Source organism: Callorhinchus milii, unplaced genomic scaffold, assembly GCF_018977255.1.
Source record: "Callorhinchus milii isolate IMCB2004 unplaced genomic scaffold, IMCB_Cmil_1.0 Scaffold1, whole genome shotgun sequence".
Classification (NCBI taxonomy): Eukaryota; Metazoa; Chordata; class Chondrichthyes; order Chimaeriformes; family Callorhinchidae; genus Callorhinchus; species Callorhinchus milii.
This window is the reverse complement of record NW_024704742.1, coordinates 54,066,752-54,080,218: the sequence shown is the minus strand read 5'-3', so window position 1 is coordinate 54,080,218 and position 13,467 is coordinate 54,066,752. Positions and strand designations below refer to the sequence as shown.

Genomic DNA, 13,467 nt, shown 5'->3' with positions numbered 1-13,467 from the left:
GATCTCAATACTCATATTTGCGCAATACACTTGATAATAATAATCTTTGCATTTGATATGGCGCCTTATCACATTGTTGAGACGTCTCAATTCGCTTCCCAGGATATACTGTAAAGTGGATTGACTGCATATTTGGTGGGCGAAACGCAGCAGACAGTTTGCGCACAGTAATGTCCCATACAGCCATGGAGTGAGCGATCAATTTATTTGGGGGGTTTATTAGCCAGGACACCATGAGAAATTTTCTTTTCTTTTCAAATAGTGCCATGGTATCTTTAGAGTCCACCTGACCAAGACCTTGGTTAATGTCTCATCCAAAGGATGGCATCTCCGACAATGCAACACGTCCCCAGCACTGCATTGGAGTGTCAGCTTAGACTACGCGATTCCAAGTCCCAACGTGCACTTGAACTCACAACCTTGTGGCTCAGGTGTTACCGCTGTGCCGGGCAGACTCACGTATGTGTACACTGACATTTTTGAGCAGACGAAAAGCAGCACGTATGTTTTTTTTGATCGTTATGGGTGCTTTACTTCCTCAGTTACCTCTTATTGGTTCTCTGCTAAAATGGTAGGTGACATGGGTGAAAACGCTGGATTTCAGCACCATGGAAACACCAGCAAAATTATATGAAGATAGGAGCTGTCAATCATGGTCAGCTCGGCCATTCCAATTATTACTCCAAGCCAACAGAAGAAAGCAAAGCCTGACAATAACAGGCAGGTCCAACAGGGCACAGCTTGGCAAAGGGCAAACAGCAACCAACCATCTTCCAAATGGAGATCAGGGGTCTTGCACCTCTGGCGAAAGAAGAATAAAGAAAAGACTGCAATGTTTCGCACTGAATGGTGTATATTTGTACATTGCATATTTCTATATGTATATTTACATAACATGTTTGTTTGATATTTGTTAAGTAAATATACATGTAAAACATAATATAACAATCTTTGTATTTGATAAAGCACCTCATCAAGTCATTGAGACATCTCAAAGAGCTTCACAAAATATACTGTAAAGTGAATTGACTGTACATTCTGTGGGAGCAGCCAATTGCGTACGGCAGTGTCCCACAGTGGATTGAGTGACCATTTAGAAAAAAATGAAGGGATTATTTACCTGTATTGTAAGGTGTTACTCAACGACCTTTCCCAATAACCCTTCCAGTTCTGAATTCCTGGTGTGAGGACTGAAACCATAAAATTCTGACTGAATAGGCAAGATTGCTACCAAGTGAGGCAAGCTGACTGACACATGCAAGTTTTTAAAACAATGAAAAATCATATAAGTTATAAAAAGAATTAACAATTTACTCAGGAAAGGGGCAGGGGAAATCTTAATGTGTGGACATAGAATTTCACTTTCTGTAAGCCACCCAATATTGCATCTACTGCAATTCTGGTCAGTGTTTATTATCTTATGAAACAAATAATAATGAGCTTGGCATTTGGATCACCAATGGTTTGAAATGGGAAAAAAAGATGGTCTGAATAATGACTTGTTCTGTTTACTGAGTTGTACATGAAATTAGGTTCAACTGGAATAGATGGAGGTTGATGGAAAGAATAAATCACAAGTCAGAAAATATTTACTTTAACAAATACTTTTAATGAGGCAGGATTAAATTTCAGAAAATGTTAGTTATAAATTAAAAAAAAGAACATATTTTAAGTTTTCCATATTAATCTTCTTAAAATGCCTGGATCAAGTTTGGGTGATGTGTGTGTAATATGTGCAGATGAGAACTAGTATATTTATAGATTTATAATGCTCAAGTGTAGATAGCTGGAGAGCGATTTGCGGCCTTTAGGAATTTTTTCATTTTGCTGCATTTTATTTCTGTAGGAGAGAGATTAGGGATGGATGTAGTGCTGAGTACATGCAATATGTAGGTTGAGTCTCCTGTGGTTTTTGGTGGTGTGGATAAATCTTGTAACCCGATTTGTTATATTCTCCGTGTTCCTTCAATCTGATTATTAACATTTGAATATGTTCTGACTGAATGGGTATTTTGTCATGTGTTATCTGTATAATATTCATTTTTAGCACTGTTAAAAATAATTGCACTACATATCAAATTTGAATTGTGTTATAAGGGTTACGTTCACTAGAAGCTAGGTTGTCTATCTTCCTTGGTTGTTTTTTTAATATGCCTAACACACTTTCACAGGTTCTTGTGCCATTTTCAAAGTAATGTGACTAAGTTCTGCTCTTTCTATTTTTTTGTTTGACATTGATGCATGCATTATATTGTGCTTCTTCGACTGAATCAGTATGTTTATGTGTGTGGAGTTGGGGTTAGAAATTACATAAATAATCAATGTCAAAGCACAATATAATGGTAGGTTTCAGGGTGCACTGACACGTGCTTTATTCCATTTGCCGGGCCAACCCTGAGGAGGTTTTTTCACAAGGGCATTGATTCCCATGGCTGCACTGCAAATGCAGACCCTGCAAATCAATTCAACCTCTGGTCTAAAATGGCCCTTAAAACATGTTCCAATGGACCACTAAATTGCGCTTGTACAAAGCTTTCCTTTATCCCCAAATTGAAGTTGGCATTGCAAGCATTATTCTAGGTTGGTTGGATCCTCAAATTATGATGTTCAATGCAGAGATATAAAGTATACATAAATGCACTCTAATAATGAGCTGCGATTGTTATTCTAGTTCTGAGGCTAAGTTATCCAGTTCACTGTATGTTTATTAGGTATTTGGTCTCCTTTTGCAATTTTTTTATGATGTTTGTTTATTTCTTTTCAAGGATTCAAATGTTTTGTAAAGTTCAGGTCTGTCGAAACATGCGTTCCAATATTGTTGCTTCAAATATACTGGCACGTGCTCGAGCTGAAATGTAATCTATTTTCATAGAATTAAAATTGGAAGTGGTCGGAATGCTGTGTGAATTTTTGTTGAAATTTCTCTATTTAATATCTTGTATACTTTTTTAAAAACAAAGTTACTTCCCTCAAAGACAAATTTGTTTTTGTCCGCAAAAATACAGTCAATTCACTTTACAGTATATTTTGTGAAGCGCTTTCAGGCGTCTCAAATACGTGATAAAGCGCTATATCAAACGCTAGAATTATTATTATTATTATTATCATCATTCATTTGACTCCAAGTGGTTAATTTGATGCAACGTTTCACACTGGAAAGATATGGCAAGATATTACTTCTGATTCTGCTAACTTTCACACCATTGACATCACTTGCATGACACTTAGTTGCCGTTTTTGAAAGTCTTGGAGGAATAGTTGTGATTTCTGTTACTGTTTAGGTAATGTCCTTCGGGCAACTGAATCTAGAGATTTAAGTTTCTGTGATTTAACAGTTGTTTAGGTTTTCCAGAGCCGTTTTAATTTTGAAATTTGCTCAGTGTACCATCAATTGAATATTACATCTGTAGAAATGTTTACTGCTTGTGATGTTGTAGTCTTTAAATTCTACAGTTTTCTGTCTGTGACAAGGCTTCCCTGCCTATTTATGCTCCTCTACCTTCCATGCTGTCGACAACCCCACCCTTCACCATCTTTCACCCCTGCTCCTCCTCCATAACACTCTCCATTTCTAGTTTCATTCTTACCTGTCCCGGGATCTTCACTTCATCTCCTCCAATGTTTTTTTCCTCCCATCCTATCAAGTCACATGTGGCATCCCTAAGCACTCGATCTTCAGTCTTCTCCGCTTCACCATCCATATTGTCCCCTTTGATAACATCATCTGTAGGTATGGAGTCCACTTCCACATGAACCCAAGCAATACCCACTTAATCTTAGCCTCGACGCTTGATTCCACTGCAGTTCTAAACAACTGCCTGTCAGACATCAGGTACCAGATGAGTTTGAATTTTCTAGTTCACTATTGACATGATGGAAGCTCTCCTGCTTGGCTCCTGTTAGCACCTTCTCATCTCAAGTACTGATTGCATCAATCCGCACAGATACTCACTCTACCTCAATTTTGTTCTCGTGCACCAGGCTCCATGAGCCCATCACCTCCACCTTCACTCAACTCCAATGCCTCCCCAACCCCCATTCTCGTCCTCAATTTCAAATGCCTCCATGTCCTCACCCCACTCTACCGCTGTCCGTGACCTCCTGCAATCCGACTGCCCTGGCTGCTCTCTATGCTCAGCAAACTCTGGTTTGTATATCGTCCCCCGCCCAATTCACCCCACCATCATTGATGGACAAACTTAAAACCTTTGAACATGTTTTCAGTCACCTTTCTCCTTCCTTCTCCAGCTTGTGTGAATCACTTCAAGATGTCCTCCCAACAGGTAAAGCGCTGTATTACATACATTAATGTAAACTGTTGTTAGTGTATTACTTGTGGCGAGATAAGGTCTGCTTATTGAAGGGTTTTGTTTGCTGCTATTGGTAATGCTCTGATGTTGGGAAGCTTAAGAGTGGTGTAGTCTATTGTTTAGTAACATAAAGGAGAAGCTAAGAAGGTTCATTTGGGAACTGCAAAAGTGCTATTTCATAAATATTCCATCACAAACTATCAATACACTGTTCAAAGCAGAAGTATTTTGTACTTTGTACACAGGAGCATACACCACCTCATTGTCAAAGACCACATTTTCTGAAACAGTAGATGAAAAACATGTTCTGCTAACATGTAAAGAATGCTTTAACTGTTGTAGTTAGTGTGCCAAAATAGATAAGCACAGCATGACAAAACTAAATTAGAAATTATGAAAAGTGTGAATCAATAAACATTCATTTTCAAAAATTAACACTGAAAGATTAATGCTAACCTTTTGTTAGGTGATAAAATTTGAGAAGTACAGACCTTCAACAAATCCTCCCATTTCCATCTACGTTCTGCACTGACAAACACACATTTAATAACTCACAGCATCTCATTCCATTGCAACATGAATTTCTTTTGAGGATGGGACCAGCAGGTCCTACAGTATTGTGAAAATGACTGACTGCCATAAAATTATCATGGCTCCCACACTGCTCTGTACACCACAAGCTCTTTCATGTTAGAGTACAATGCTTGTGAATACCAGTTGTGCTTTAAGTGTACGATTGCCAAGAAATAATTATTTGGTAAGTTGTAATTACTGTATAATTTAGACATGTGGACCTTCCGCAGTCTTTTTTGAAAAAAAAACTATTAAAAAAACAGAAAGATTTTGATAACATGAGATCCAGAGTCATATAGACAGAATTGCAACAGGAAGATCTTGGACATCCTCCAAATACTGATGCGAAACTGCACAAGTTTAATTTAGGTTCATCATCCGCAAATAGTGTAGGGTCTTGAAAGTTTTGGTGACTTCTGCTCATTTGGATTAAGAATTTAAACCTCTTGACCTTGACCAGTAGCTCTGGGTCAGGGATAGTTGCAGAAACTGATTGGGGGTCAGCCTGGCTCAGTTGGTAGAACTCTCACCTCTAAGGCAGAAACCTCTAAGGGTTTAAGCCGCACGTCAGGACTCTGACCTCTTACACTCTCGGCTGATGCTCCAATGCGGTGGTGGGGAAGAGCTGCCTGTTCAGGCAGGGTTAAAGATCCCATGGCACTACTCAAAAAGAGAAGGGAGTTTCTCCCCGGTATCTTGGCCAACAATACCTCAGATAAAAAGATCTGACAATGTTCTACATTCGCTATAATAAATCTTAAAGTATAATTTGATAATGGTTAGTTTCCCTTCGAGCTTTCAGCTCTTCTGACCCCATTCTCTGGAACCCCATCCCAGAATCCCTCCTTGCCCCCTCTCTCCCTGGTTTCAAAGCCCATCAAACTTTGACCGTACTTTCAGCCCTCCCAACCCCCAACACTTTCAGTTTCCCCTCCACAGGCTCAGACTTCCCAGTCGGCCGTGTGAAGCACTTTAAGATATCCTCCCACAGTGAAGGCACTATATAAATATAACTTGAAATTGTAAAAACAAATACAATACAGTTTAACTTTAACGAACACCTTTCTTGTTGAGGACACTTGAAACGCTTCACACTGCTGGCTGGGCATCTGAGCTGTGGGAGGGAGACCGAAGAGCCTGGGGAGGGAAAAGGTGACCAAAAGCCAAGCTTTGGTGGAGAGGGGGAGAGCAAACAGTCCTTCCCTTTTTGAATTTTTTTTAAAAAAAGCTGAAATAGGTCACTGTTTAATGCTGATTACTTTTTGAATCACACAGTGTCTACCTTATTTTTAAATACCTGAGGCATAGTCGAAAAGGCAGTTTTTTAAAGGTGTGTTCAAAGACGCAAAGAAAAGGGAAATGTTAAACTAAGATCCTGTTTGCCTGTTTTCTGGTAAGCATTCAAGATTCCATGTAATTATTTGAAAAAAGAGAGTTTCTTCCAATAATCCTCCAGAATAATTGCTGATTAACCTCATGGCTGTTGTGGGACGTTGTTCACACAAATCATTGCCTCACTTGCCTACAAAAATAGTCACTGCATTTGACAGTGATCCCTTATGAGAAACTCTGAGTGATCGACATAAGGTTCTGTATATAAAAAAAATCTTTCTCTCTCCCCCTCTCCCTCTTGTAATTCTGTAGACCTAGCAACACAAACTATGTTCAGTATTGCAAGTTTAGGATTGTCTTTACTAACAACTAGTAAAAAGGCAGTATTCACCATATGAAAACAATTCACACTGTTGATGGTTATAGACACTGTAAAGTAAAATGCATTTTCACAGCCAGTTCAAGTTCTCACTGTTAGTACTCTTCCAGAGTACAAAACTGCTGATTTATTTATGAAGTACTACATAGTTTAGTAGGATTTGGGGCAGAAAGGTCGATTGTCAGCAGTATGATTTTACTTACTACAGTACAGTACTGAAATCTGTATCGAGTTTTACAGAATATCTGTGCAAAGAAAAATCAATTCAAATATTTAAAAACTTTTTAAAAATCTGCACACCAGAGTCAGGATATGAATGGATATCAGCTTATGCATTTTGTTTTCTAATTATATGTTGAGATTGTCTACCTTTTGCATATACATATATGCCTCACTGTGACTATGCTGCCTTGATCTTGAAGTAGGTCAAAATATGGGAGACCTTGATTTTGCCTTATGGTTACCACAGGGCAATACTGGGGTCCAATAAATGGCAGCCAGCTTTAGAATGGGACTCCCTCAAGAGCATCCCCCGGATAGCGCTTCCAGGTTGTTATGTCACCAATTACATGACAGTCACATTAAGCCACACGAACGAAGAAAGTCATCCCATGACTGCTGCCGGTCAGCGCTGTTAGGTGACTAAATGGCTATGCTACCAGTGTCACTGGGGCACGATCTGAAGTGCAGCAATGGAATCTGGATTTTCAGGTAACAAAAATGTCTGGGACCAGAAGCCAAACAAACCTACGTTCTCCTATAGTTGCTATTTGCCTACAAAATATACAGTCAATTAACTTACAGTATATTCTGTGAAGCGCTTTGTGACGAATAGAAGAGTGAAAAAGCGCGACATCAAATGCAAGAATTACTGTTATTATTTAAATTACAGTCACTACACTTTACAGTAAACATGCGAGACGTCTTCCCAGATATGAAAAGCGCTGTTAAATGCAAGCATTATAATTAATAAAAATATAATAATCCTTGCTATTGGCATAAAACCTTTCACATCAGGAAGTATCAAAGTGTTCCACAAGATATACTGTAAAGTGTAGTGACTGCATATTTGTAGGCCAATACTATTTCACTGCCTTTACAAAGCTTTTCTACAAAAGTAAACACTACTGTGATATATCAATGACCCAAAACAAAATGCAGTCGCCTGTGCTAATTACTCAACCATTGTTTTTCTGATTCAGTTTTTCAGGTTTGTGCATGAAGCCATTAAAGTCAAAGATGAATAAAAATCAATTTCCGTTTCTGTTTGACTTTTACTGTTCCAAATCGAAGAACTGAGTTTAAAAAGGCACAAGTTTAAAATCTTTTTCCTTTCTTTCTTCCAATTTCCTATCAATGACAACAGCGGAAATGGTAAACCAGTTGAGCAGGGGAAATAAATAACACATTAAAAACAGCAGCAAATGCAGTTCACTATTCTCAGACAGTTCTCAGCCAGCATGAAAATCCATTGTTTTCATAAACTAAAGCTCATGAAATAATAAGCATATATTGATTTGTTTGGGTTATTTAGCAATCAATAGTTCTCTGATGCAGTTCAAGTCTGATTCATCGTTGCTATGCAAATATCTTCATTGTGAATGCTCCACATGATGAAGCTATATCATACCAACTGTGTGCGCTCACAAAAAAGTCACTGCACTTGACATTAATTAAAGAGCCTTGAGGTATTCTAGTGCTGTAAAACAAAAGTTGTATGTGTTTCATTACTCAATAACATCTCCAATTTACAAAGCCATGCTTTTATATAAAAAAGATATTTCCAATTTGCGAATTGTAAAAGCACGAAAAGTAGTCTACAATTCCAATTTATTTTCCCAGCTTCAGCAATATTAAAAAGATTATCCAGGTTAACAGCAAACAAGCAAAATAAATGATAATAAAAAAATCATAGCCATCTAAGCCTGCTGTAGAATTACTTTTCCACAGACAGAATTGTTTCATTACTTTCACCGTTTATATTGATGTATTTTCTTTTTTGATAGTTCACGATGAAGTATAGAAAACATTCACAAATGGAAAATGCAACCTAAGGCTGCACTGACTCCAAATGTATGCAGTGAAATCAGTATTAAACTTGCACACATTTTCCTACTTGAAATTACCACAAAACAGCCCCTACATCATGCGGAAAAAACGTTTGTGTGATATTGTTTGCATCTGACTCTCTTCACTTTCTTCACAAACCAAAGTTCCCATCAGGACCAATTATACTGTTTCTCAATCTTCAATCTCGGAGATGATTAGTCAGTAATCATTTACATGTAATAATAATAATCCTTGCATTTGATATAGGCTCGACTATGCAAACACCCTGCTTGTCGGCCTTCCCAACTCCTCCCTCCACAGGCTGTAGATAATCCAGAACTCTGCAGCCCGTGTCCTCTCCCGCACCAAACTCCGTGACCCCATCTCCCCCAACTCCATTGGCTCCCTATTCTTCAGAGGATCCAGTTCAAGATCCTGATCCTCACCTACAAAGCCCTCAACAACAACAACAAAATTACATTTATAGATCATCTTTCACATCAGGAGGTCGTCCCAAAGCGCTGAACAGTCAGGTGTCGGGGCCCGAGCATGGGGGAGGGGTGGGGTAGGGGTGAGGGAAGGCAGAGAGGTGGGAGGGAGACCAAAAACACGATTGAAGAGGAGGGTCTTGAGACCGGCCTTGAAGGAGGCAATGGAGGAAGCGAGGCAAAGGGACCGTGGGATGGAGTTCCAGAGTGTGGGGGCAGAGAGGCTGAAAGCCCGTCCACCGATGGTAGGGCGGGTCGGGCGGGAGACATGGAGCAGCCCGGAGCCTGATGAACAGAGAGAGTGGGCAGGTTGGTAGGGAGTCAGCAGATCAGAGAGGGAGGAGAGGTTCAAGTTCAAATCCTGGGGGTGGTGGGGGGTCATACTTTTGTTGTATGATGGCACACCATAGAGGGAGCAGACCCGAGTCAACAAAGATTTGTCGGTCAGATGAGACATTAAACCGAGTTGCCTGTTCACTTGGAAGTTAAAGATCCCGTGGTACTATTCAAAAAGAGAAGGGAGTTTCTCCTGGTGTCCCGACCAATAATACCCCAAATAAAAAAAAGTCACTCGTTTCATGGCTGTTTGTAGGACATTGCTGTGTGCAATTGTACTGCTACTTTTGCCTACAAATACATTCACTTCATTTCAAAGTAAACCCTGTGAAGTGCTTTTAGACATCCTTCTGACACAAGGTGCTGTTCCAAATGCAATGATTATTGTTATTATTATTATTATCAACGAGATGAATGCCTAAAGTGAAGGGAATACTTGATGGGAAAATCTGAGTTAAGTACCCTAAAGCTGAAGAAGCAAATTGATGATCTAATTGGGGAATTCAAAATAATCAAAATAGTTGTCTATTTTATTTATTTTATCTATTTTAATATCTGTCCTCTGTTTACCTTTGGTAGAGTGATTCAAAACAAGGTGACATCATTTTAAAAAATAATAGTGAAAACATCTCTTCCCCAAGCATTATGAAAATATACAATGGACTGATACAGAACATTTTGAATCATTTGGGATGCTTAAAAAGGAGATACACTCGGAATTCGAGGTATCAAGGATAACAACAACTTGCATTTATATATCACACCTCACGCAGGGTAGTGTCCCAGAGCGCTTGAGAAGATAGTTAGAATAGGCAGAGAAATGCGATTAAAAAAGATGACACAATCTAATAAATTTGTTGAATAGACTTGATGATTTGAATGGCCTACTCCTTTCTACATATGGTGGAAGAATTAATCCAGCACTCGAGCTCTGCAGGTCCACAATACTTCAGGGCACTGCTGATGATCAACAAGCTCTTCCTAACTCAGAAATGGACAGGGAGCAAAGAGGGAAAAGAGACAAGTCACCAAGGATGAAAATTGACATTCTAAGTGTTGTCCTAGCTGGACGAGTAGTGGGAAGCTTCATACTTCCACATTGTACAGTTTGACATGTTTCAATTTCAGCAATAACCCCAAAGAAATTTCCCAGGCAATTTATGAATTGTATATGTACATAAAAACATATGTAGGTGTATGTTGAGAAGAGATTCCACACTTCACAACAAACAGTTAGGTACAGTATTTGCGACTTTTTTTGCAGCTGTAATCGGAGACTCGCGATAAAAGATTTTGGTTCTTCTTAGAAAAAGTTGACCAAAAAAGTTCAAAGGACCCTTTTTTGGAAAATGTACCAGTTTCAAATGTGTCATTGTGATATAAAATGGGATGCTTTAGGCTGGAGCATTTGAATTCTCACATAGTAAGCAAACACAGAAACAATACCACACGCACTCGAAGTGTTGTGTATTAAGTATCAGAATGGAGCAACTTTTTGCACTCAGAAATCCTTTGGGGGAAACAAGGTTGCAATGTTTTTAATTAATTTCAAATGTTAGTAAACGTATGCTATCATATATGTCATTATGAGCAACAAAATAATTTAATTAAACCTAATTGAATTGCTGATGTTGCAAGGAACATCAAAACATTTATCAAAGTTCACCAAACACAAACAGCTACTTCCAACATCCACCAACTTTAGAGATACTGTGGAAGGTCACATAGCAATTGACAGCACTAATATTACAAAACCTAATGAAACCAACATGGCAATATTTGGAAACTGCAATGTTTTGCTGTATTCTAAATTCCTTTTGGAAAAAAACAACCACCCATTGTTTTGAATTAATTTCCCAAATGTTAGTAATAAATGTCAAGTTATATAAGTGTAATTAACTTTACCTATTGTGAATCTGAAACAATAAAGTATGATTTAATCTCTTTTATTCTTGATTTTGATTAAATACTGTTTTAAAGAATGTTAGGATACAAATCGATTTACAGAATTGGATGGAATCTGTACTGTTACATATCTGAAATGACTGCATTTTTCTCAATTTAAGCAAAAAATTCCATAATAAACAAATTTTGGAAAATTGATTTACATTGAATAAAACATAACATTGGCTAATTTTGTGCAGAGGATCCTGTTCATAATTTATAGTCATCAAAACTCCTTTAAAGACATACGCCTACAAAATAGTCACTACACGTTGAAGGAAATTCTGTCAAACGCTTTGAGACGTTCCCCTGAAATAAAAGGCGCAATATCAAATCCAAGGATTATTTTTTTATATATTTTTTATTTGATATGTAAAAAATTGAAAGAAAAAATATGCAAACAAAAAAATTAAAATATACTTATTAACAAGTATTACAATATATTACACATTTCATATTACAATAATTCTGTACAATGGGGAAATAATCAAATTTATTTGTAGAATCAACTCCATGTTCAAAATTTGTGGATTCTGTTCACAGTGTGTAAACATACATGTCCAAAGAGAATTAATTATATATGTAAGGGCATCTGTGGTCAATGCATAGGATTACATTATTACCTTTGATCACTTTGTATTAATGTACCTCTAATTCCCTCTGTATACATATTTACACATTCTTAACCCAACCTACAATTATTCAACATGAGTTCAATACAATATAATCTGTGAAGCACTTTGAGACCACTCAACAATTGCTAAGGCGCTATATCAAATGCAAGTATTATTATAACTCAACTCACCAATGCCCACCCACGCACCCCCCCCCCCCCCCCACCCCCCACCCCAGTCACTTTTCGGGAATGATTCCACTGAATGGTGCATTCTCCACCCCCCAAAAAATTGTACACTCACTTCATAGCTGTTTGTGGGGCATTGCTGCGCACAAATTGGCTACTGTGTTGATCTACAAATATGGTCACCGCACTTTACATTAAAACACTGGAAAGTGCTTTGCGATATCTTCGCAAAGCGATAAGGCACAAGGTCAAGTGCGAGGATTATTATCGTATTTGCAGCGCTGACCCCACGTTGACCAACTGGCAAAAGTGGCCCTGCAGTCCTGGTGGGTTGCAAAATTCCACTTGAACAGGCGAACCCCGCGTTTTACCTTTTTTTTTAAAAAGAAAAGGCATAAGGGCCAAAGGTGAAGGCAGTAACGTGACCCCTCATTGCCTTTGTCCTTAGCGCAAAGACGCGATAAGGCACTATATCAAATGCAAGGATTATTAACATTATTATCATCATCATGATGATGATGATGATGATGATGATGAGCTGGGCTCCCCTGGCTGGGCCCCATCCTGCCAACCCTCCATCCCTCTCAGCAGCATCAGCACCGCCCGAGACCCAAGAACAGCCTCTCTACGAATACGAAGGTAACTGTTGCATTGAACAAACAAAAAAAAAACCCTCAGCCCCACCGCCCCCCCCCAAAAAAAAAATAAAAATAAAAAATAAAATGTGCTGCCCCAGAGCCGAGCTCTGACATATGGTGTATTTACCTCCTTCTTCCGCTGCCCGGCCCCCGCCTGCAGGCACAGCGCGAGCAGCAGCAGCAGCAGCGCCGCGCCCATTGTCACCAGGTGCAGCCGATGGAACCTCGGAGCCGCCGCCGCCATTCTCCCAGCCCCGGCCCCGCCCCCGCCTCCCCTCCAATCAAACCCTGCGCTCCGCCGCGCTGCACTCCGGGATGTGTAGTTCTCCCCCCCCCCCCCTCTCTGGCGAGGAAGAGAGCAGAGCAAAGCGGGCAGGAGACCACAGGTCCCAGAGTTCCCCTCTCCGGACTCTGATTGACAGGTGGGGGGGGGACGTTTCAATCAGCTGCTGCAATCTCAGCTGGACTGGCACAAGGCCCCCCCCCCCACCCCCAGCAGCAATAATAATAATAATAATAATAATCCTTGCATTTGATATAGTGCTTTTCACGTCGGGAGGACGTCCCAAAGCGCTTCACAGAACACACTGCAAAGTGAATTGACTGTATGTTTGTG

General features: G+C 39.3%; 1 protein-coding gene across 1 annotated transcript in view; it reads right to left on the bottom strand.

Moving 5' to 3' along the window:
• tusc3 (tumor suppressor candidate 3) overlaps positions 1-13,107 on the bottom strand; it is a 192,205-nt gene extending 179,098 nt beyond the window's left edge. The window contains exon 1 of the mRNA XM_042342129.1: positions 12,979-13,107. Within this exon, the coding sequence (XP_042198063.1) occupies positions 12,979-13,095 (117 nt within the window). The 5' untranslated portion in view covers positions 13,096-13,107. The remainder of the gene's footprint in view (positions 1-12,978) is intronic.
• Positions 13,108-13,467: the final 360 nt, after the last annotated feature.